This window comes from Corylus avellana, chromosome ca2, assembly GCF_901000735.1.
Source record: "Corylus avellana chromosome ca2, CavTom2PMs-1.0".
Classification (NCBI taxonomy): Eukaryota; Viridiplantae; Streptophyta; class Magnoliopsida; order Fagales; family Betulaceae; genus Corylus; species Corylus avellana.
This window is the reverse complement of record NC_081542.1, coordinates 17464595-17486348: the sequence shown is the minus strand read 5'-3', so window position 1 is coordinate 17486348 and position 21754 is coordinate 17464595. Positions and strand designations below refer to the sequence as shown.

The following is a 21754-nucleotide window of genomic DNA, read 5'->3' as shown; positions in this document are numbered from 1 at the left end:
AAATATGCTTAGGATAAATAAACATCATAAATTAATGTAACACTAGTTGACGTGATAGGGTGCTATGTCATTTTCTTAACGATCATATCGACAATGTCAGTAAAGACAGTAACCAATAACCATGACAAGATTGGATTTTTGTTTTTCATTTATTTTTTTAATTAAGAATTATAGTATTACTACTCAGAAAGGTTAAACAGATATTGTTAAATTAGTATGATAAAAATATTGGATTTATTCAGTTGTCGTTGAGAGGGTTAATTTCATATTCAACTCTATAATTACGCGAGCATTATTAATTTATTGACTCTTAAGCTCTTTCCCTCACTATTAAAATCAACAGCTCCTCTGAATCTATCAATCCATCACCATCAGCTTTGCCAATAGAAATCTTTATCCCATTTCTTGAAGCTACCGTTTACTTAAGAGTTGTTTAATCCTCCTTCAAAGTTACATTATAAGTTACATTATAAGCCACTTTAATCATCTAGCATAAGGGTCCGTTTGAAATTGCGGTTTCAATAAGTGCGATTTTAAAAATAACATTTTTGAAATCGTTACTTTTTAAAATCGTAAAGGCGTTTGATAAAAACATGTTAAAAAATATTTTTTTATTAAATATTTGTTATGTGAATTGATGATTTTAGTTTAAATTCACACTTTTTCAAATAAGCAACTCTCAGCCTGCGTATTGAAATCGCAGATTTTTTTTCCTATTTTAAATTAAGTGTTTTTTAAATTCCAATACCAAACGCTTTACGTTTTGAGAAATCTTTTAAAAACGCAGATTATTCTTGCGAAATCGCAATTCTAAACGCATCCTAAGGCCCAACCTCAACCAATATGACTCAATCGGTGGGGGTTTGTTAATTTTTAATTTTTAATTTTTTTTTTCACATGTCTGCATAAGATATGAAAAGAGAATTCAAATTAGTGACCTATGTTTTATGAGGCTTAGTTCTCAGTCGATTGAGTTACTCATTGGAAACTCGGTGGGAGTTGGTTAATCCTTCATTTACAAGACATTTAAACATGAATAAAAAATAAATAAAAAATAAAAAAGTTCATACGTAGTATTTTCTTCAAGACAATCTTGGTTGTACAAGAGGTTACACGTTATAGGAAATCATGCAGGACTTTTGAATGCTTTGATCACAAAAGATTCTAATGAAGCCCCTACATTTCCAAGTAATATGACTATCATATGAACATCATTTTTTCTCTCTAAACCCCAAAAAAATTGTCACTGGATGCTGACAACTTTTGAGCAGCAATCCAAAACACATAGAACCAATATTATAACGAAAAAGGATTTAAAATATATAGGAACAAATATGTAATACGAAAAGAAGCCAATCATGTAGTCGAAGCACTGGAGTGAAGTGCCACCAGGGAGGCATAAAATCCATCCCTAATATTAATCAAACTTTCGTGCTTTCCTTTCTCCACAATTACTCCATTTTTAACCACTGCAATTAGATCTGCATTCTTGATTGTGGATAATCGATGAGCCACAACAATTGTTGTTCGGTTAACCACGACTCGGTCTAATGCATCTTGAACCACTTTTTCAGACTCAGCATCCAGTGCACTGGTAGCCTCATCTAATAGTAATATTTTTGGACTTTTAACGATGGCCCGTGCTATGGCGACACGCTGCTTCTGCCCGCCGGACAGCTGCAGTCCTCGCTCCCCAACCATGGTATCGTAACCCTGCATTTTGCATTGTAGCAAGACATGAGGATTAAAGGCAAGCACCCCACATTTGCAAATAAAGGGACTTAGTACGTTGTACAGTTTTAACAATGATAATATGATAGATTTTGAAAATTGATTTGCATTGCTCTAACCTGTTGTAAGCTACTAATAAACTTGTGGGCATTGGCCAACTCTGCTGCAGCTATAATTTCTGACTCAGTTGCAATTCCTTCCTTTCCATATGCAATGTTGTCGCGGATGGTTTCATTGAACAAAATTGGTTCTTGGCTCACAAGTCCCATCTGCTGCCTTAACCACTTGAGTTGGAATTTTTGAATTTCAGTTCCATCGAGTGTAATATGACCTGAATCAGGATCATAAAACCTTTGCAAGAGCGAGACCACGGTGGATTTCCCACTGCCACTTTCTCCAACCAGGGCAACAGTCTAAAAGAAGATATCAAGACCAGTATGATTTGAACTTGATCAGCAAGCTAGTTTTAAATGAAATGCTACTTGACAAAAGTTGAAAAATACAATCCTACCACTAAACTTTACCTTGCCAGAATGAATAGTCAAGCAGAGGTCTCGGAAGATCTGAATATCTGGCCTAGATGGGTATGTAAAGGATACATGACGAAGCTCAATTTCACCCTTTACATCATCTAATTTCATGCCGGACTCCTCACTTGGGTCTATCTTTGACTTCCTGTCCATTATGGAAAATATGGAAGCGGCAGCACTCTTGGCTTTGCTAGAATCAGGAGCAAAGGAGCTTGATTGAGAAATTCCCATGGCTGCCATGGTTAAGGCAAAGAAAACCTGCAGATCATACACTCTTGTCAAAGTTACTAAAATATCATTTGTGAGTGTTAATTTTGAAGTTAGTCAAACATCTTGTGACAATTTTATTTTTTCTATATAAGTAATTGAAATATCATTGACAATCTTTAATACATATGGGAAGAATATATACCCGGAAAACGTCTGAGAATGTTGCTTTGTCAGCCGCAACAAGTCGAGCTCCTGCATAGAAACTGGTTGCATACACAGCAAACAGTAAGAAGAAAGATAGCCCAAATCCTATTCCACTGACCATGCCTTGCCTTATCCCCGACTTCATAGGGCCTTCACATTTCTTTTTGTATAATTCCATCACCTTCTCTTCAGCGCAGAAAGAAGAAACTGTTCTTATACTTCCAACTGCATCATTAGCGACCTGGCTTGCTTCCTCGTACTTCATCTGCAACCGTTCATAGTAAATCAACTCGCAAAGAAGAATTCTACAACATCATCAACTTCAGATAAAATGAAGCAGTAGCTGCCTGGATTTGTAAAATCAACAATATCTAGGTGTTTTCAAATACTTTCCCCTAAACCTTGTACAGAATTTCTACTACTTTTTTCTTTTAGCAATGAAAATGCTTAATGTTTACCATGCTGGAATCATGAATAGTGGAGGCATTAGTGTTAAGAGTATACCTTTGCATCTTCGCTGAATCCTTTCATGAACTTCACTTGAACATATCCATTAACTCCAATCAAAGGAATCAAAGCGAGGACAATAAAAGCCAACTGCCAGCTTGCAACAAAAGCTATGACCACCCCAGCAACTGCTGAAGCAGCATTTTCCACCAACTGACCAAGTGCGTCCCCAACTAAGGCACGAACTGATGCTGCATCTGCTGATAGCCTTGCACCAATTGCACCACTTGAGTGCTCAGGCTCATCGAACCAGCCTACCTCCATGCGAACCACCTTCTCAAAGCACATTACTCTAATACGCTGGATTAATTTACACCCAGCCACACCAAAGAAGTATGTCCGTGCTGGAATAGACAGAAAAGCTGCTAGGCCAAGGACCATAAACATTAATGCCCAAAATTCTGAATCCTTTTTTAGTTTGGGAGGGTCGAAAAACGTTTTGATAACGCTGGAAATTAGTAAACCAAAAATTGGAAATATTACACCACTGATGACTGCAGCTATGGCTCCAATTATAAGCACTGGAATCTCAGGCTTGTTGATGTAGGCAAGGCGGCGGAGTGACACCTTTGGAGATTTTTCTGTGGATAGTGGAGGATTTTCTTTTTCTGTCCATGCAGTGTCCGGTCCATTAACTCCTGTTGGTAAGCCAAATGATACGGAGAATGAGCGGCGGCGACTACTATTTCCGGCTCCAGATGATCCCCGACTTATGGATCGTGGGATTGACATTCTTTGACTTGAATGTCTAGCAGATTCCACCGTAATTTCTGATTTGTTTTTATCATCTAATGCGTGTTCTGACTCTTTGTTTACTTCCTGCAAACGTATAAGCTGAGAGTATGCTCCTTCGGGATCCCTGAGTAGTTCTGAGTGTGAGCCTGGTCAATTGAGAGAGACATTATAATTCAGAAACATAAGTCAACTCTCTTTCACACCAAGAATAGTTTGAGATTCAAAAACTAATTATGAAATAGGACGCATGCATGCCTGTATTTGTTAGATACCTTTTTCAACCATCTTTCCTCTATGAATGACTGCAATCATATCGGCATTCCTTATTGTGCTCAAACGATGGGCAACAATGACAGTTGTCCGGTTGACCATAATCCTGTCCAATGCCTCTTGCACTATTCTCTCAGATTCTGCATCAAGTGCACTTGTAGCTTCATCTAGAAGTAAGACTCGTGGGTCTTTTAGAATTGCCCTTGCAATGGCAATCCTTTGCTTCTGTCCACCAGACAGCTGTGTTCCATGCTCACCAACCATGGTATCTAATCCCTGGAAGTGAATTTCAAAAATCCCAAAGTAAATTAACAATTTTTCTGACAATGAATATGAACCAAGGTCTTAAAGTATAACCACGTAGACTGAAAATTTATACCTGTGGCAATTTATCGATGAATTTGGCAGCATTTGCAAGTTCGGCTGCTGCTCTTATCTCTTCAGTAGTTGCACCATCCTTTCCATATGCAATGTTATCCTTAATGCTGGATGCAAATAATACAGGTTCCTGGCTGACAAGACCAATTTTCTCCCTAATCCATTTAAGCTGAAACTCTTTGAGGTTAATGCCATCTATAAGAACTTCACCAGCCAGAGGATCATAGAATCTCTCTATCAAACTAATCACTGTTGACTTCCCACTTCCACTTTGCCCAACCAAAGCTGCAGTTGTGCCACTCACGATTGAAAGAGAGAATCCATCGAATATTTGCTCATCAGGTCTGCTCGGGTAACTGAAATAAACATCCCTTAACTCAATATCTCCACGAATGTCATCTAATATTTTTCCCTTCATGTCATAAGCATCTATTTCTGGCTTCCTCTCTATAGTTTCAAACATTTTAAATGCTGCAGCTTGACCGGCGGCAAATGCGGTTATGCAGGGTGATGCCTGGCCTAGAGACCTGAAATATCAAAAAGCAATAAGAAAGAGAGAAATAATTAAGAAACTATGATTTACAAATTGACATGCACTTTGCTTGCTTGTTATGAAACCAAACCAGAAGGAACTTTCCCTTTAAATGGTACAATTAGGATTGTAAATATAATAGCCTATGAACATGCTATTGGAAGATTTTTTTTAAAAAAAAAAAAAAAGAAGAAGAAATGTAGCTCACATGGAACCAGTTAACACAGCAACAATCACGTTCAGCACGTCACCCCCATTATATCCTTTATCCAGTATCATCTTTGCACCAAACCATATAGCCAAAGAATAACTCAAGAACACCACTAACATAAGCGTGCCAAGACCAAATCCAGTAGCCAAGCCTTCGTGAACACCCGATTTGTAAGCTTTCACAAGAAATTTGTTGTACTTAGTAATAGCTTGCTTCTCACCGGTGAATGATGCAACCTATAAAGGGACAAATTAAGTTTAAGATATCATAATTGGAATAGACTGACATACTATATTGAAGCATATGCACCAAATATCTGAGGCAACATGACGTACTGTTCTAATTGAGCCTATTGTCTGTTCAACTAGATTTGCTGCTTTGGCATAAGAATTTTGTCCAGCGGATGCCATCTTGGATATGAACAAGGACATAACTGCACCAGACGCCACAAGAAGAGGAATAGAGGATAACATGACAAGGGTTAGAAGCCACCCTTTTATAAATGCTATTATAAACCCTCCTAAGAACGTTGACACCAGCTGCACAAATTTTCCAACCTGCACAAACAGAGACTTGTTAAACCCACCCCGGCCAGAATCATGTGCACAAAGATGTAATTTGATGCAATTGTAGCAGTAGCACTGTAGTACCTTCTCACCCATTGCATCTTGTATGAGGACAGTGTCACCAGACATTCTCCCAACAACCTCTCCAGTGTTTGTTTCCAAATCAAAAAATGCAACATCTTGTCTCAATATAGTCTTCAGATACAAACCCCTTATTCGTGCAGCCTGTCTCTCCCCTGTGACCATCCAACAAGCCACCTCTGAAAAACAACAAACATACATTTCTCAAATCAATAACCGATACATATGAGCAAAGAGCATCTGCAAGCAATAAAAAACTTTAAAGGGAATGGAGAAATGACATGTACTTACGGAGGAATGCTGCCACAGCCGCTCCCAGTCCCAAGTAGACAAATTTCAAAGCGACCTATTTTCAAGGAAACCAATTTGTCACATCTTCATATCACAATTGTAAATTGTCAGAAAAGAAAGAACGGGGTTGGTAATATGTCCCTTAGTTTGCAATTCAAGCTCCAGTAGTTTATGATACAACTAGCTGGAATATATCAAATTCTAACCTCCAAAAAGTATTTAAAATCATAAATCAAAAATTTAAATGACATGTTTCAGTGAAAAGATTCAACCTTAAAAATTAAGCTTTTGCTGGGAATTCTTACCTTGGAAACTACATCAACCACATCGTTGTTATTCTGGTTTTGCCCAAAAGAATTGACCAAATCCCCAAACAACACAGTCATAAGAGGCATGCATATCCCATTCCCCATGGCACCAATTGTGCCAATGATCATCAGCAAAATATCAGTGGAATCTGCGAAAGCGAACAGTTTGTGAAATGGAACCGTGTTAGTTTTCTCATCTTCTTTGCTCTTCTTTGAGTCTTCTTGATCATCAATAATGCCGGGTGTTTTCTCTGCTTCTGTCTTTCTTTCTGCTGTGGCGGCTTCATCATTATTTGCTTGGCCACCCAAGCCATTTTCTACCCCCATATTATCAAATCTGAGATACTAATCCAATTCTCAGCTACTTTATTCAGGATAAACAGAATTTATATAGCTCCTGCAGGACACAGTTAATGTCAAAAATCAGCAACTAAGGAAATATTTTGCAATATTTTCTATGTATCTAACTGACCAAATCCAAGACCCTTTGGTTACATTCCATAGATTTACATTTTTAATATCTTAAACTAATATTAAAGTACCCCACCGATAGAGAAAGCCGGCAATTATGGATACGAGACAATAGATATGATCATTACAAGCAGACACCGACAGAAAGCAATCATCTGGAAGCTCAAATGCCGATCAAGGCCCTTGTTTGGTACTCCCCATAAGTTACAAATTCCTTACCTTTAAAATTCTTGGCTTAGACCAAGAAAATAACAAATTGTTCCCCACCAAGTGGAAAGAAACAACAAAGATGAGAGAGAGAGAGAGAGAGAGAGAGAGAGGTTGGTTGCTTATTATTGTCTTATAAAAGTAAAACGTTGAAAAATCTAAAAACGGGTGCCCATGAAGCGTATTATTACGGTCAAAAACAAAGAAATGAAGGAATGAATCTTGTTCTGTTTTGGTATGATGATACAAAGATCTCCGCAATCAAAGACTCTGAAAAACAGAAACTTTCTATTTAAAAGCATCACCAGTATATGTAACCATATCATTTTTAACATAAGAGTTTACATATAATGAAAAGTGAAAACCTTTAAATGAACAGAAATATAAAAACCCATCTACCAAAAATGAAGGACAAACGTGCCGTTGAAAAAGATGAATCCTTTAGAATGATCAAAAGGGTACCTGAAAGAACCAGTGTCAGAGATCCACGGGTTGCTCAGCTTAAGGATGCTCTGTTTCTTGAGCTGTTCTAATAAGAACACATGTATTATATATATAAACTTGTCTTTGCTTGAACAACAAGTACGACTATTCCTGCATCCTGAATCCTCCTACCATTAGAGACGAAGGAACGTGAAAGTCATAATAGCACATTAGCACTTCATAGTCAAAGGTGCCGGATATTTCACCTTTTTGTCAACCAATTTTGAATTTTTTATTTTTTCTTTCTTTCTGACTATTAAATATATTGCTTTGTTTTCTTTGGCTCCAAGTTTGATTACCTATCTTTACCCATATATATATATTGCTGGAGAGCATGAAAGAATTAATATATTAATCGTTTTATTAAAACGAAAAATAGAAGACAACTTTGACACGCTACTTTCAAGCTGCACCTGCCATCACCCGTCCAGAAATGAACACAACAGCTTCCTTTTTCACATATAGTTGTTAACTTGTTTTATTATTATTATTATTTTTATCTTTTCTAATAATATAATGGTTTTCAAATGTTTTTTGTGGTAAGCGACAGGAAAGACAACACAGAACAAATCCCAAAAAAAAAACCAACTACTTATAATTAGATTAAAAAATAAAAAAAAAGAACAAAAACTTTTCCATTTTTTAATGTTTTGGTTAGATGCCCATCACTCATGTCGTCTAATCAAATAATATCCGCTTTACCTTAAGAGGAATCATGAGATTTAAATGAGTAACTAGTGTATAAAAATGATATGTGTCACTTTTTTTAATAATATATGAGATGTACATATTTTTTTAATAGAATTTATTCTAACTTTGTCTTTACTATTAAAAAAATATGTGCATTTCATATATTCAATGAATACATGTCACTTTTATATATTAGGTTAAAAGAAATTCCTCCAACCTAATTTGGAGAAAAATTTTGTCCTTTAAATAATATGACTGTGAGATATACATTTCTTTTGACCATGAGTAATACTATAAGTCTTCCTAGAATTCTCCTAGAGTCATCCCAAATGTGATATGGCTTTTAAAATTACCAATAGATCAAAAATCAATAAATCACATTTTAAATTCAACGGTGATTTTAAAAGCCACATCACATTTGGAATGATTCTAGAAAGACTTTAGGAAGACTTATAGCATTATTCATTGACCGTCATTACGTGTTTTTTGAAATTATTCTTCCGAAGTTTATAAACTCTCAACTTAGGGTATTAAATTTTTAATTTTTTGTTATATCATTTATATGTTAGAATTTTTCGGTAAATCTTAATAAAATTTTCAAAATGTCCTTTTTTTATTATTATAAAAAACTGTAAAAATTCAAACATTAGCCGAGCTTTAACGGAATTTGCAAAAATACTTACGCTTGAATCTTTGCAATATTTTTTTATTTTTTATAAATTTGAAAAAAAAAATAGTTTTTTGAAAATTTTCATAAGATTTAACAGAAAATCCTAACGAATGAAGACATTGCAAAAAAATTGAAATTTCAATACCCTAATTTGTGAATTTTTGAACTTCAAAATTAATGATAATTTCAAAACGAGCTAAAGTATAGAAAAAATTTGTGAAGTTTTTCCTAAAAATATATAATATTTTTTTAGGGAATTTAGGCCAAATATATAAATATATATATATATATATATATATATATATTCTCAGTAGCGTGATGGTAATTATGATTTCAACCAAAAAAAAAAAAGCAATTGAGAGGTTCATGAACGAACGACAAAAGGAAGCAACCCCGAAGGGTAATGTTAGTAGAAAGTTAGACATTGGATAATGATGCTTCTAGAAGATTGGTATCTGTCCACTTGTCGCAACTTAAGATTGTTTTGTACTCGCTCTTTGATTGGCGAGCTAAGCTTAGAGGCAGAAGAATGGCAATCTAGAAGCCTCAGAGAGAGATTGAGAGTGGGAACCACTCAACCACAGACTTGGTAGAAGAATGGAAATCAATTTTTTTTTTTTTTTTTAATTCTTAACATTTATATTATATTTTTCATGAGCTTTAATGATTTTCTATGTTGATGATACCGTGGGAACCACTCAACCATTCACATTGTACCTACCACGACGACGTGTGGGAAATTGTATGAAATTGAGATTTCTTCTAATGGAAGAGAAATTGAAAATTTTTTAATTGTTAATATAAAAGTTTAAATAATTTTATAGACAATTAAATTTAAAATAAAAGACTATAATTAATAATTAAAAAATCTTTAATTTTTTTACAATTTGAGAAGATTCGGATCCTAACAAAAGAACAGTGAAATTAATAGCTCATAAATGAACGTTATAAGGAAACTTTGAGGTCTCACCTCCCATTGAATTTCCTCCTAAGAAAGAGGAAGATTCCATGTCTTATTTCATTTAGATTTCTCCACAAGTTTAGATGGTAGCACCAAACACCTCCCATTGAATTTTCTCAATGGGAAAGAGGAAGATTCCATGCCTTATTTCATTTCGATTTCTCCACGAGTTTAGATGGTAGCACCAAACACCTCCCATTGAATTTTCTCCTAAGAAAGAGGAAGATTCCATGCCTCATTTCATTTCAATTTCTCCACAAGTTTAGATGGTAGCACCAAACACTGAGCAGAATATATTCCCTCTTTTTCTCTCTTTTTTATTTTTATTTTAAATGTAGGTGAGCTTACAAATAAATAAATTATAACACATTCTTCTATATAATTATTGCACGACTAGCTATGTCATTGGTGCACTTAGAGCATCTCTAGCAATGAATTATAGTTTAGCTACTCAAAATACCACTTTTTTAGTTTAGCTACTATTTTTTTCGCAATGAACTCTAACAGACTCTTTATTTTATGATGCCTATTTTATTTAAATATTATTTTTAATCTATTTTTTATTATTTTTTCCACTCCTCTCTCTCTCTCCCTCACCACAAACTGTATTGAACCACTTAAAACCACCATTTTGGAGAAATCAAACCACTTGAAACCCATCAAGGTGGTGTATGGAGGATGAAACTCTGTGGGTGGCCGAGTTCTGGCCGCCGGTTGTGCACCGGTCTTTTCTGCCAATTGTTCTGATCGGATAGATCGAAACCCAGAAAGGCTCTCGGCCGCTGCCCCGTGGTCATTTGGTCATTGGGTGGCAGCCCTATAGGGACAAGGAGATGTTATTTTAACTAAAAAGTTAGTTTACATGGTCTCTTGGAGATGCTCAATGCTCTTGGTTTCTATCTCCTCTCCTTCTTCTATAATACATTTTTTTTTTTCTATATAATTATTGTGTGACTACGTATGTCCAAAGACGGATGAACCCCCACCTAGGGAGAGGGACTGTTATAGGCCATGCCCCGCTCAATTCCTAAAAACAAAAAATAAAAATTAAGGTAGAGCTAGTTGGCCCCCCAGCATCAACATTTTTTGGCTTTTAGCCCCTACCCATAATAGTTTCTAGCTCCATCTCTGAAATTAGGATTATCTCAAGTTCATTTGAATTGAATAATATACAATTAGTTATATTTGCGAGGTATTTTTGTTCGCTCAAAATGTAAAAAGATAAAAATACTTTTTTAATATAATTAATTAAATATTATTCAGTTCAAATGATTGGTAGAAGATATGTTCTCATCCCTGAGCCTACCACTCATCGTTTAATTAATTATTTGCTTAGAAGGTGCAATTCATAGCTAGAGTTTGAGCTGTGTGTGCCCTACATGTTAAAACTTAATTATTTTTTTGATAATTTGCAGGCTACAACAAATAATTTGTAGCAGCCGTCTCTAGGCAGTGCCAAGCGATAAAGGAGATGGAATTAGACTTTTAAATTGGCTTTCTTTTATATCTTTTCCTTGTGTTTTTATTTTTAATTTTGTCATCTCTCTCATCTTCCTTTTCGTTAAACAATAAAATTTTGTGACTTTTAAATTGGCTTTTTATTCTATAAGTCTTCGTATTTAAATCGAAAACTAGTTGACCATGATCGATCACAGAAAGATAATTGATCTATCATTAGGTTTCTGACACCTAGTGATCGATCACTCATGCCAAAAAATGGCCCGAGTGTCAAATTAGGCACATTTTTTTTTTCTAATTTTCATGCCAAATGTTTCTTATTGACCCTTAAGTTCGACTTAAAAATTTCTCAACCTTAGTATAGACCATAGTATTACATTAATTCCTTTCCCCTCATAAAAATTTAGTCAACTCCATCTACAAAAATTGGTCCAAGGCTTCACCTTCTGGTCCTCGGTTTGTGTCCTCATAAAAGTGTTGAAAATTGTCAAGTAAATCGTAGTTAATTGAGTGATAGTTTGAAACTTTGAAGGGCAAGTATAATTTTCAAAAATATTAATAACAATTTCATGTATGTGTAAAGCACTAGCTAGTTTACATCCACATGCACAACCCCCATCTAAGTTCACATATGCATACGATTTGTAGTAACTACGTTAATTGGTCTAAAAACGTGGACAAAAGTCTTATTCATTTCAAATAAAATTGGTGGTATCATTTTATTATCAAAATTTAAAATCAAAACTATTTTTTTTTTTTTTAAATCGTATCAATATTATATCATAATGTAACATCATATATATATAAAAAGATAAACCAAATTTAAAAATTGGAAGAGACGAGGATCCGGATCCCCTCGAATTCCCTAATCAAGCATCTAGACTGTTGGATGTGATCCAACAGTCCATAACAATCTACTAATAAAATTATAAAAATCAAAATAAAAATTAATAAAAAACTTTAAAAAATTTGTAATTTTTTTTTTTTGTGGTGGCCGGCCACCACTGTTTAAACTCTAGGGGTGGCCGAAGCCACCCTATCAAACTTTGCAATTCGTAACAAAAAGAATGCAAAGAAGAGGGAAGAAAACTCAAGAACAAGTGAAAAACAGAGAATGAATGAATTCTCTGATATATTCAACTTAGTTGTTTCAAGTTACATGAAACAATATTTATACACTTGATTATAAGTTTAATAAGCTTCTAACAACTAACCACTAACTCCAACTGATTATAACAAATCACCAAAAGATTTACAACAAAGAAAACATTTTACTTTGGTTTTGAATTGAGTGAGAACAAGTTGAATGAATGATTTGATAATATAACTAGTTTGAGATTTGTGTTGCATCAAATGAACCCAAATAAATCTTGAATAGTCATCCACAATTGTAAGAAATAAAACAAAACCATTTATTGACTTGGTGGCTATAGGACCCCAAATATCATAATGAATGAGATCAAATGGTAACAAAGAAACGTAAGTGCTGACTGAAAAAGGAAGTTTATGTTGTTTGGCCATTGGACAAATGGAACAAATGCTAGTAGATGTACAAGAAATTTCAGGAACATGCTTTTGTAATAGCCTTATTCTAGAAATGGAATGGTGCCCTAGTCTATAGTGCCAAACATCATGTGACAACTATTTGATGGAATTATAGGAAGCATGTTGTTAAAATGAAGGAAATGATGCAGCTTGGGTGTGAGCAGAGACTTTGTCTTCTTGCAACAAAACAAATAAAGCAGCTTCTTCCTTACTTACCAAAATCATTTTCCAATGGTACAAATTCTGTATAAAACAATATCCAGCAAAGAAGATGAGACAACATCTTAGATTTTTAATAAGTTTGCTAGCTGAAATGAGATTGAAGGTAAAAGTTGGAACACACAAAATTTCAATCAATATAAGATTGTCTGAAAGTTTGACAATGCCTATATGCGTGGCAGAAGCTATAGATCCATTTGGTAACTTTACATGTGTTGAAACTATAGCAGTAATAGAGGTAAAAAGGGATGGACAGCTAATCATGTGGTCAGTTACACCAGTATCTATAATCCAAGAAATGTGTGTTTTGTGTGAAATGTGGTACAACATTAGCAAATGAAGCAGAAAAAACAGAAAATTTTGGATTAAGAGGTTGGAGATAACCTGCTGTGCTACCAACTGAATTTGCAGCAAAAGATTGAGGGGATTGGATGGGGTATTGTTTTAGCAATTCCATCAATTGCTGACACTACTCAGAGATCATGGAAAGGAGGATTACTCAACTGCTGAACCTTAGCCAAATTAGTTCCCTGCACTTGATTTGATGAATGTGGAGCAAAAAAATTTGGTTTGCTTCGGGTGAACTTAAACCCTGGGGGAAAACCATAAACCTTGTAACATTTTTTAACAGTATGATCTGATAGTCCACAATGAGAGCATATGGGGCGATCCTTCTTAAAATTCTGCTTAGAAAACCTAGGCCCTGATGAAGTGGCTTTGGTCATGTAGGCAGCATGATCATGGGATTGGCATATGGGTGAGGCAGTAGGATTAGGCATAGGAGATGCAACAGGGTTAGGGATAGGGGTTCTAGTCATGAGGGCAGAGGTATCATGGCTAATGGAATTGACAGTTATTTCCCTTTGTTTTTCCTCTTGAATAATAAGAGAAAAAACCTTATTGATGGGTGGAAGAGGGTTTGTTAGCAAAATCTGTGCTCTGACAGTTGAAAAAGAATCATTCAGACCCATCAAAAATTGCAGAACTTTTTCTTGGCTATAGAGCTCAAGAATGGACTTCATACGACCACAATTGCAACAATTGCATATAGAAATAGGTCTATAGTTATTAAGTTCTTCCCAGAGAGCCTTAATACAAGTAAAGTATTGACTTATAGAGGATTTTTCTTGAGTGACAACGGAAATGGCTTTTTGCAACTGAAAAACACAAGGACCATTTCTTTGAGAGTATCGATCTTTGAGATCCTCCCACATAACTTCAGCAGAAGTAATGTAGATGACAGTAGAATAAATCTCCTTAGAAACAGAATTAAGGATCCATGAAATTACAAGATCATTGCAAAGAACCCATGCATTGTAACAACTCTTAAACATTGAAGGTTTAGGAAAAGAACCGTCAATGAGACACATTTTGTTCTTTGTACTCAAAGCAACAAGCATTGAACGGCTCCATGTGCTATAATTTTCTCCTGACAATGGCTGAGAAACTAACAAAATCCCTGGATTATCACCACTATGGAGAAACAAAGGGCTTGAAGGGTCAATCAGGCGAGTGTTTGCAAAAGGCTAAAAAAATTGTTTGGAGGATTCTCTTCCAAATTGTTAGGATGAGTGTGACTATTTGGAGATTGGTTTTCCATGGAAATCGAAAATTCTGAAGGAGGACGTGGGTGAGCGGAAGACGATGGAAGGTCTGCCATTGAAAATAAACTGAAAATTGCAGATGAATTACAATTGTGATTATGGTTCTGATACCATGTCAAACTTTACAATTCGTAACAAAAAGAATGCAAAGAAGAGGGAAGAAAACTAAAGAACAAGTGAAAAACAGAGAGTGAATGAATTCTCTGATATATTCAACTTAGTTGTTTCAAGTTACATGAACCAGTATTTATACACTTGATTATAAGTTTAACAATCTTCTAACAACTAACCACTGACTCCAACTGATTATAACAAATCACCAACAGATTTACAACAAAGAAATACTGTTCACGTGTAAAAAAAAAAAAAAAAACTCTTCTTTGGAACTACGCTTGATGTGTGCTCGATCTGCGTTTGAGCGCACTCGGGTATGAAAAACTTCCTAGAACTATGCTCAATCTGCGTTCGAGCGCAATAGGATATAGACAACTTCTTGGAACTGCGATCGAGCCCAGTTATTCTGCACTCTCTCTTAATACACCTCCGAAGCCAGGTCTGAGGTGGTTGAAGCCACCCCTAAAGTTTAAACACTAGCCACCACAAAAAAATTTACAAAATTTTTAAAGGGTTTTATTAATTTTATTTTGATTTTTATAATTTTATTTTATTAATTTTATTAGTAGATTGACGGTCCAAATACTTAATTTGAGCCTCTAAGGAATTCGAGGGGATCCCATCCAAGAGAGGTTCCTTTGGTTAACAAAAAACTGCGGTCTAGGGTGGCCGAAGCCACCCCTAAAGTTTAAACATCAGCGACCACAAAAAAATTTACAAAATTTTTAAAGGTTTTTATTAATTTTATTTTGATTTTTATAATTTTATTTTATTAATTTTATTAGTAGATTGACGGTCCAGATACTTAATTTGAGCCTCTCGAATTCTCTAAGTGGATCCCATCCAAGAGAGGATCCTCTGGTCAACAAAAAACTGCCGTACCGTGACGGTGTGAACTTAATAATCTCGTGTTACTTTTGGCTTAAACTGTTGACCTCTATCAAATTCAAACAAGGTATACCGCAACATCTTTATCAACATCGTAAGCATGCATCATGCATGATTATGGCATCTAATCATGCACGGGAGTATCAAAATTATAATTATTATTGAGTAAATCACTATTAAGAATGACAAGACAGGAAATAATTAATTACGTAGTTAATCACCACGTGTTATATACCTGTGCTTCTGATTTGATTCATCGCAATGATCACAATAACATAATCTTCCTCCTCCTCATCATCAACTGAATGATGCTGATGCTCCACAACACATTTATAGTATATGTGTTATTTATTTATTCTTTTTAATAAAGAAAAGACAAATGATGCCGGTGTGAACGGGGAAGTATGATTGTCAAGCAGCATGATGCAAAGCTAAGAAATGCGAGGCCCTGAAAAAACATGTCGTTGACTTTTATGTTGCATGCTTTCTTCAATGGGGCCATTGGATATGTGGGATGTGGATTTGGATGCCCTATTGACATTCACATCCTCATATTCCCAAAATTTTCCATCATAGCTACCAAGAAAATGGTATTATAACTACTTTTATTTGAATTCTTTATTTTTATTTTTTTGAATTTTTTATTTGATTCAGAAAATTCTATATTTTTTTTCCATTTGATTTAATTAATCAACCTTCCAAATTTGGAAGGTTAATTAAATTTTTTAAAAAAAAATTAAGAAAAACATTGCAAAACAAATGATAGTTTAACATTGCAAATCAAATCAAATGATTTATAATACCCATTCGAACTTTAGAATCCGATTTTTAGTAAAAATAGGATTAGTATACAAATCAAAGAAATTGGGATTGAAGGAAAATTTTCTAATCTAATCTATTAAAACGACATCTATATTTAAAAGTATGGACATGCAATTATAATATAAAGTGATATATGTTATCAGAGCATGTGAATTTTTAAAATACTTGTAAAATTTATGTGCTTTAATGACATATTAATTTAATAGACTGACTTTTTTTTTAAAAAAAAAAAAAAAATCATTTGAACTTTGTTCTTAATACAATTTTAATTAACTTTAGAGGAATAACCAAACTCTGACCAAGCCCAGACTCGACCAAAGTTGGCCCATTAGACAGACTTGGCATTGTACCCAAGGAAGAAGATTAATGTGGGATGGCAGATCCTAATGGCTTCACAGTTTGTTCACCATTATCTTCCAGGGGTTCATGTGCTAATCTCCCCTTGTTTCTGCATCATTTTTTTTTTTTTTTGGGTCCTGGCCCCTAACTTTCACAATTATGAGAAAGCTCATTTAGGGGGGCGGACAGAAATTTCTTACAAATTAGTATGGTGAAAACCCGTTTAAAATAGGGCAAAGTATCTATAAACATTTAAAATGCATTGTCTCAACACCTATTTATAGTTAAGCCTTATAAGAACATTCACATCCGGCTCAGCAAAATTTAGCCAAAATATCATTTTTTAAACTATCAACTGTCTTTTTTGTTTTTTAATGATCATATTCTTTTAAAAAATATATTATTTTCCTAATGGTCATATTTTTAAAAATTTTGTATTTTTTTTTCTAATTTTCATATTTAAGAAGAAAAAAAATGAAGCATTTAATACCACGTTTCTTATTAACCATCATATTGTTTTAAAATAAAGCATTCAATAGCAAGTTATTAACAACAAAAGTTCTTAAATAATGCCGGAAGAGAAAGAGGGAGAAAGAAGAACACTGGTTTTTCATTTTATAGAAGAGAGATGATAAAATAGTTTTTTTTATTAGAGGAGAGATAAAAGAATGCATTTTTTATTATTAATATATGATATACTTTACTAAATACTGTGCCTACTCAACAATTTGATGACTTTTTTGTTGAGTTGGATGTGAATGCTCTAAAGTTGAGCTTTTTCATAATTGCTTATTCAAATTGCAAGGCAACTGCAATGGGTCTCAATCGATTGTGTCTATCTCTTTCTCAAGTCTCTTTATATTATACGAAAATATAAAAAATATTTGACGATTTTCAATAAAAGCCAAAAACCAAAAAAATACTTTTCCACCAAGAATATGTAAATTTTATTGCTTTTCACTCGTGAACACAACATATTCAATAAAACAAAGTACAACCTAAAGAGTAATGCAATTAATAACAACCCAAAATATGACAATAATTATCCCCTCCACGTTCTTTTGGATATGTTTTTTTGAGAATATTTAATGTTACAGATCACTTACTGCAGCCTGCAGCCATCATTTGATCGAGGAAATGTTGGCGATGGGGCTCCTCCACGCACCACGTCATCAACCGCACTCCTTTGTTGGGCGAAGGCAAGGATCCCATTATGCCCACAGGTATCGTGCTTGACCCTTGTATTGGAACGATGTGGACCGGTGGGCCCCATCCGTAGTCCACTTGGTTGAATCCCAGCCGTCCCCACTCCGAAATGAATAGAGTGGTGTAAGCCGTCGGCGGTGCAAATGGGTCGTCTCCGTCCTCCTTCTCGACTGACTCACCCTTCACTGCCTTGATGTACTTGGCAAACGCAGTGGGAAGCGTAGCCTTTGCTTCTTGGATCATTCCCACAACGTCGCTGATTGATGCACCGGCGAGGGAATCACTCCAGGCTTTGATTGTCACCGGGAAGAAGCAGTTGCCGTAGAAACCGTTTGGCAATGGAGGGTCCAAGAGCTGCCGGCAATTTGCGAAGAAGACAAGCGTGAGTTGTGTATTTTGCTTCCAGTTTATGGCTCGCGTTCGGCAACTCCAGAATTTGGCAGCCACAATTTCGAACGCAGAGCATTTCTGTCCTGTTGATTGATGAAATTCTTGCTTGAGCTGGTTGATTTGATCGAGAGTTATATCTACGTTGGCATGCTCTAGCCTGTTGTTGGGTATTGGGGGCGGCGGCGGCGGCGGGTTTACCGGCGCAATGATCTTTGCTTCTTCCGGTAGAGGTGGGAAAAAGTCCCTCTGCCACACTGGTATAGTGCTCAGATGCTCAGCCCCTTTAGCCAGCTCGCCGACCGCGTTTAGAAATTGTGCTGCTCCTAGGCCATCACATATGGTATGGCAGAATAGGAGGCCAATCACGATTCCACCGCATGCAAATTGTGTCACCTGAAACACATTGTCGCAAATTTGTTTGTTAAAGCTTTTTCCTTTTGCTGTTATTTATTTATTTTTGGCAAATAAAAATGCTAACAAACTGTTGATCGGATATTTTGATCATCTCATCTAAAAACTAATAAGTGTTTTTCTTTGAGAATGTTTCAAAGTCTAGCTAATAGCATTGTTTAGCAAAGTACTAGGGGAATTGGTTCCTTAATTATTGGATATATATATATATACCTGCATCTGCACAAGTGGGTCTATGTCTTGATTTTCAGGGATATGGTCAGGCAGAAGGTCATCAGATGGGACGGAAACAGCATCGTCCAAGTAATTGGCAGCATCAAGAGTACAATCAGCAGAAGCCTCGACAAACCACACGCCTTCTCCAGAGCATTCGATTTGGAGCCGACCACCTTGGCTGCTCGACTCTTTCAGCCTCCCAGCAAGAGGGTAGTAAGGAACCAAAGCCCTCGACAAACCTTGTCTTATAACTTTTGCTGCCTCTTCAGGGCCATGTCCAAAAACATGCAACGTTCGAGCATTGCATCTCAGGACAGGCAATCTATCAATAACTGACAGATCAAGTGTTCCAGATGGTGTCTGCTCAGATGGCCTAACTAGGCTTCCTCGTGACCTGATCACAGAGAAAGCCATAATTAGATGAAGATTGAAGGATAGAATACCATTTTGGTATGTGCTGGACTGGATAGAATTTTATAGGGAGAGTAGGAGAATGGAAATGTATATTTTAAACATATAAATTCCTTGGCTTCGAAGTCTGAACTATTGGGGTTTGGTACAAGTACTTCTCCAAGCAAAGTGGCCTTTTTTCTTTAGGGTTTTTGACAACTTGCTTTTTAAATTACGCACAGGTACCATCATATACGAAGGGTTGCGTTTTTGCTTATGTAATTGCACCTAATTTATTAAGAAATGTTATGGGTATTAAATGTTTGGAGAAACTTCATTTTAGTCCCCTAAACTTTCACTCGATTTTATAAACTTTCTCTGAACTTTCAAATATCTCATTTTGGACCTCTAAACTTTTAATTACTCTCAATGTGGACCCTCCGTCAAATTTTAAACGTTACATGACGTTTATACCCTAACATTCAACGTCCAAAACATTTTTTTATTTAAAAAAAAAATGAAAATTAAAGACATTTTGGTATTTTTTTTGTATTTTTAACGGCTAAAATTAACGTAAGGGTTCTAATTAAGAGTAATTGAAAGTTCAGGGGTCCAAAATGAGAGATTTGAAAGTTCATGGGGATTTGTAAAATCGGGTAAAAATTCAGGGGGCCAAAATGAAGTTTTTCCTAAATATTTTATGGCCTTTTTTCTTTAGAGTTGTTGACAACTTGCTTTTTAAATTATGCACAGGTACCATCATATAGGAAGGGTTGCATTCTTGCTTATGTAATTGCACGTAATTTATTAAGAAATGTTATGGGTATTAAATGTTTGGAGAAACTTCATTTTAGTCCCCTAAACTTTCACTCGATTTTATAAACTCTCCCTGAACTTTCAAATATCTCATTTTGGACCTCTAAACTTTCAATTACTCTCAATGTGGACCCTCCGTCAAATTTTAAACGTTACATGACGTTTATACCCTAACATTCAACTTCCAAAACATATTTTTATTTTTAAAAAAATGAAAATTAAAGACATTTTGGTATTTTTTTTGTATTTTTAACTGCTAAAATTAACGTAAGGGTTCTAATTGAGAGTAATTGAAAGTTCAGGGGTCCAAAATGAGAGATTTGGAAGTTCATGGAGATTTGTAAAATCGGGTAGAAATCCAGGGGGCCAAAGTGAAGTTTTCCCTAAATGTTTTATGGCCTTTTTTCTTTAGAGTTGTTGACAACTTGCTTTTTAAATTATGCACAGGTACCATCATATAGGAAGGGTTGCATTCTTGCTTATGTAATTGCACGTAATTTATTAAGAAATGTTATGGGTATTAAATGTTTTATCAAAATATGAATATAATTAACATGATGTATAGCATACTCATAATTGGTACTCGTAACATTTTCTTTATTAATTGTTTTGATTATTTCTATTGAATAAACTAAAGTCAATTGGGATGTTTCCTTTGATTTTAAAAATAAAAGGATGGGGTTGGTGTCATTGTGAGGGACCATGAAGGAATGGTTAATGCAGCAAAAAGTGAAATAGTTCAGATGATTCAAGAACCGAGTACTGGCGAGGCTTGGGGGGCTCTTCGAGCAGCTGGATTCTGCAGGGAATTGGGCTTCCTTGACATTATTCTAGAAGGGGATTCATTAACTGTAGTCAAAGCTTTTGGGGAGTCAGAGGCCAGCCTGAGGCCGTTTGGACAGATTTTAGAGGACACAAAGGTAGTCTTGGGATCTCTTCGCACTTGGAAGTTTTGTCATGTGAAGAGAGATGCCAACCAAGCTGCACATGGATTAGCAAAGGAAGCAACGGCATCCATGGTTGATCATACTTGGATTGAGGAAACCCCTAGATGTATTTCTGATATTGTAACTCTAGAGCTTCATGCTCTCTATCATTAGAGTGTTTCTGTAACGCCCTAAGTTCTAGAGGTAGAGCGATTGGGAGCAATTGTAACATATTCATATTTAAACAAAATAAAAATAATTCTCCTAATATAAGATCATAACGTCACCAGAGTACTATAATTTTTCATTTATAAAATCACAAACACATAATGTGCTAGTATTCAATGATCTCATAAGCAATAAAATTACACCGT

The 21754-nt window shown here is 35.3% G+C and overlaps 3 protein-coding genes across 3 annotated transcripts; all 3 read right to left on the bottom strand.

Annotated features, from left to right (window-relative positions):
* Positions 1–1046: 1046 nt before the first annotated feature.
* LOC132168882 (ABC transporter B family member 21-like) lies at positions 1047–7941 on the bottom strand. Its single transcript, XM_059579964.1, has 13 exons — positions 7695–7941; positions 6552–6951; positions 6247–6301; positions 5959–6134; positions 5644–5865; positions 5306–5544; positions 4567–5092; positions 4190–4463; positions 3180–4063; positions 2674–2940; positions 2256–2519; positions 1851–2144; positions 1047–1713 (listed from the first exon to the last, which is right to left on the bottom strand). Exons 2-13 carry the CDS (start codon positions 6879–6881, stop codon positions 1357–1359), a joined length of 3888 nt encoding a protein of 1295 aa, XP_059435947.1. The 5' UTR covers positions 6882–6951; positions 7695–7941; the 3' UTR covers positions 1047–1356.
* A 5790-nt stretch (positions 7942–13731) lies between these two features.
* On the bottom strand, positions 13732–14628 carry LOC132169195 (uncharacterized). Its single transcript, XM_059580265.1, has one exon. The coding sequence runs from the start codon at positions 14626–14628 to the stop codon at positions 13732–13734; it is 897 nt and encodes a 298-aa protein (XP_059436248.1).
* A 3328-nt stretch (positions 14629–17956) lies between these two features.
* Positions 17957–19853, bottom strand: LOC132171484 (acyl transferase 4-like). The gene is made up of 2 exons (XM_059582806.1): positions 19246–19853; positions 17957–19014 (listed from the first exon to the last, which is right to left on the bottom strand). The coding sequence occupies exons 1-2, from the start codon at positions 19660–19662 to the stop codon at positions 18124–18126; spliced, it is 1308 nt and encodes a 435-aa protein (XP_059438789.1). The 5' UTR covers positions 19663–19853; the 3' UTR covers positions 17957–18123.
* Between the last annotated feature and the right edge of the window lie 1901 nt (positions 19854–21754).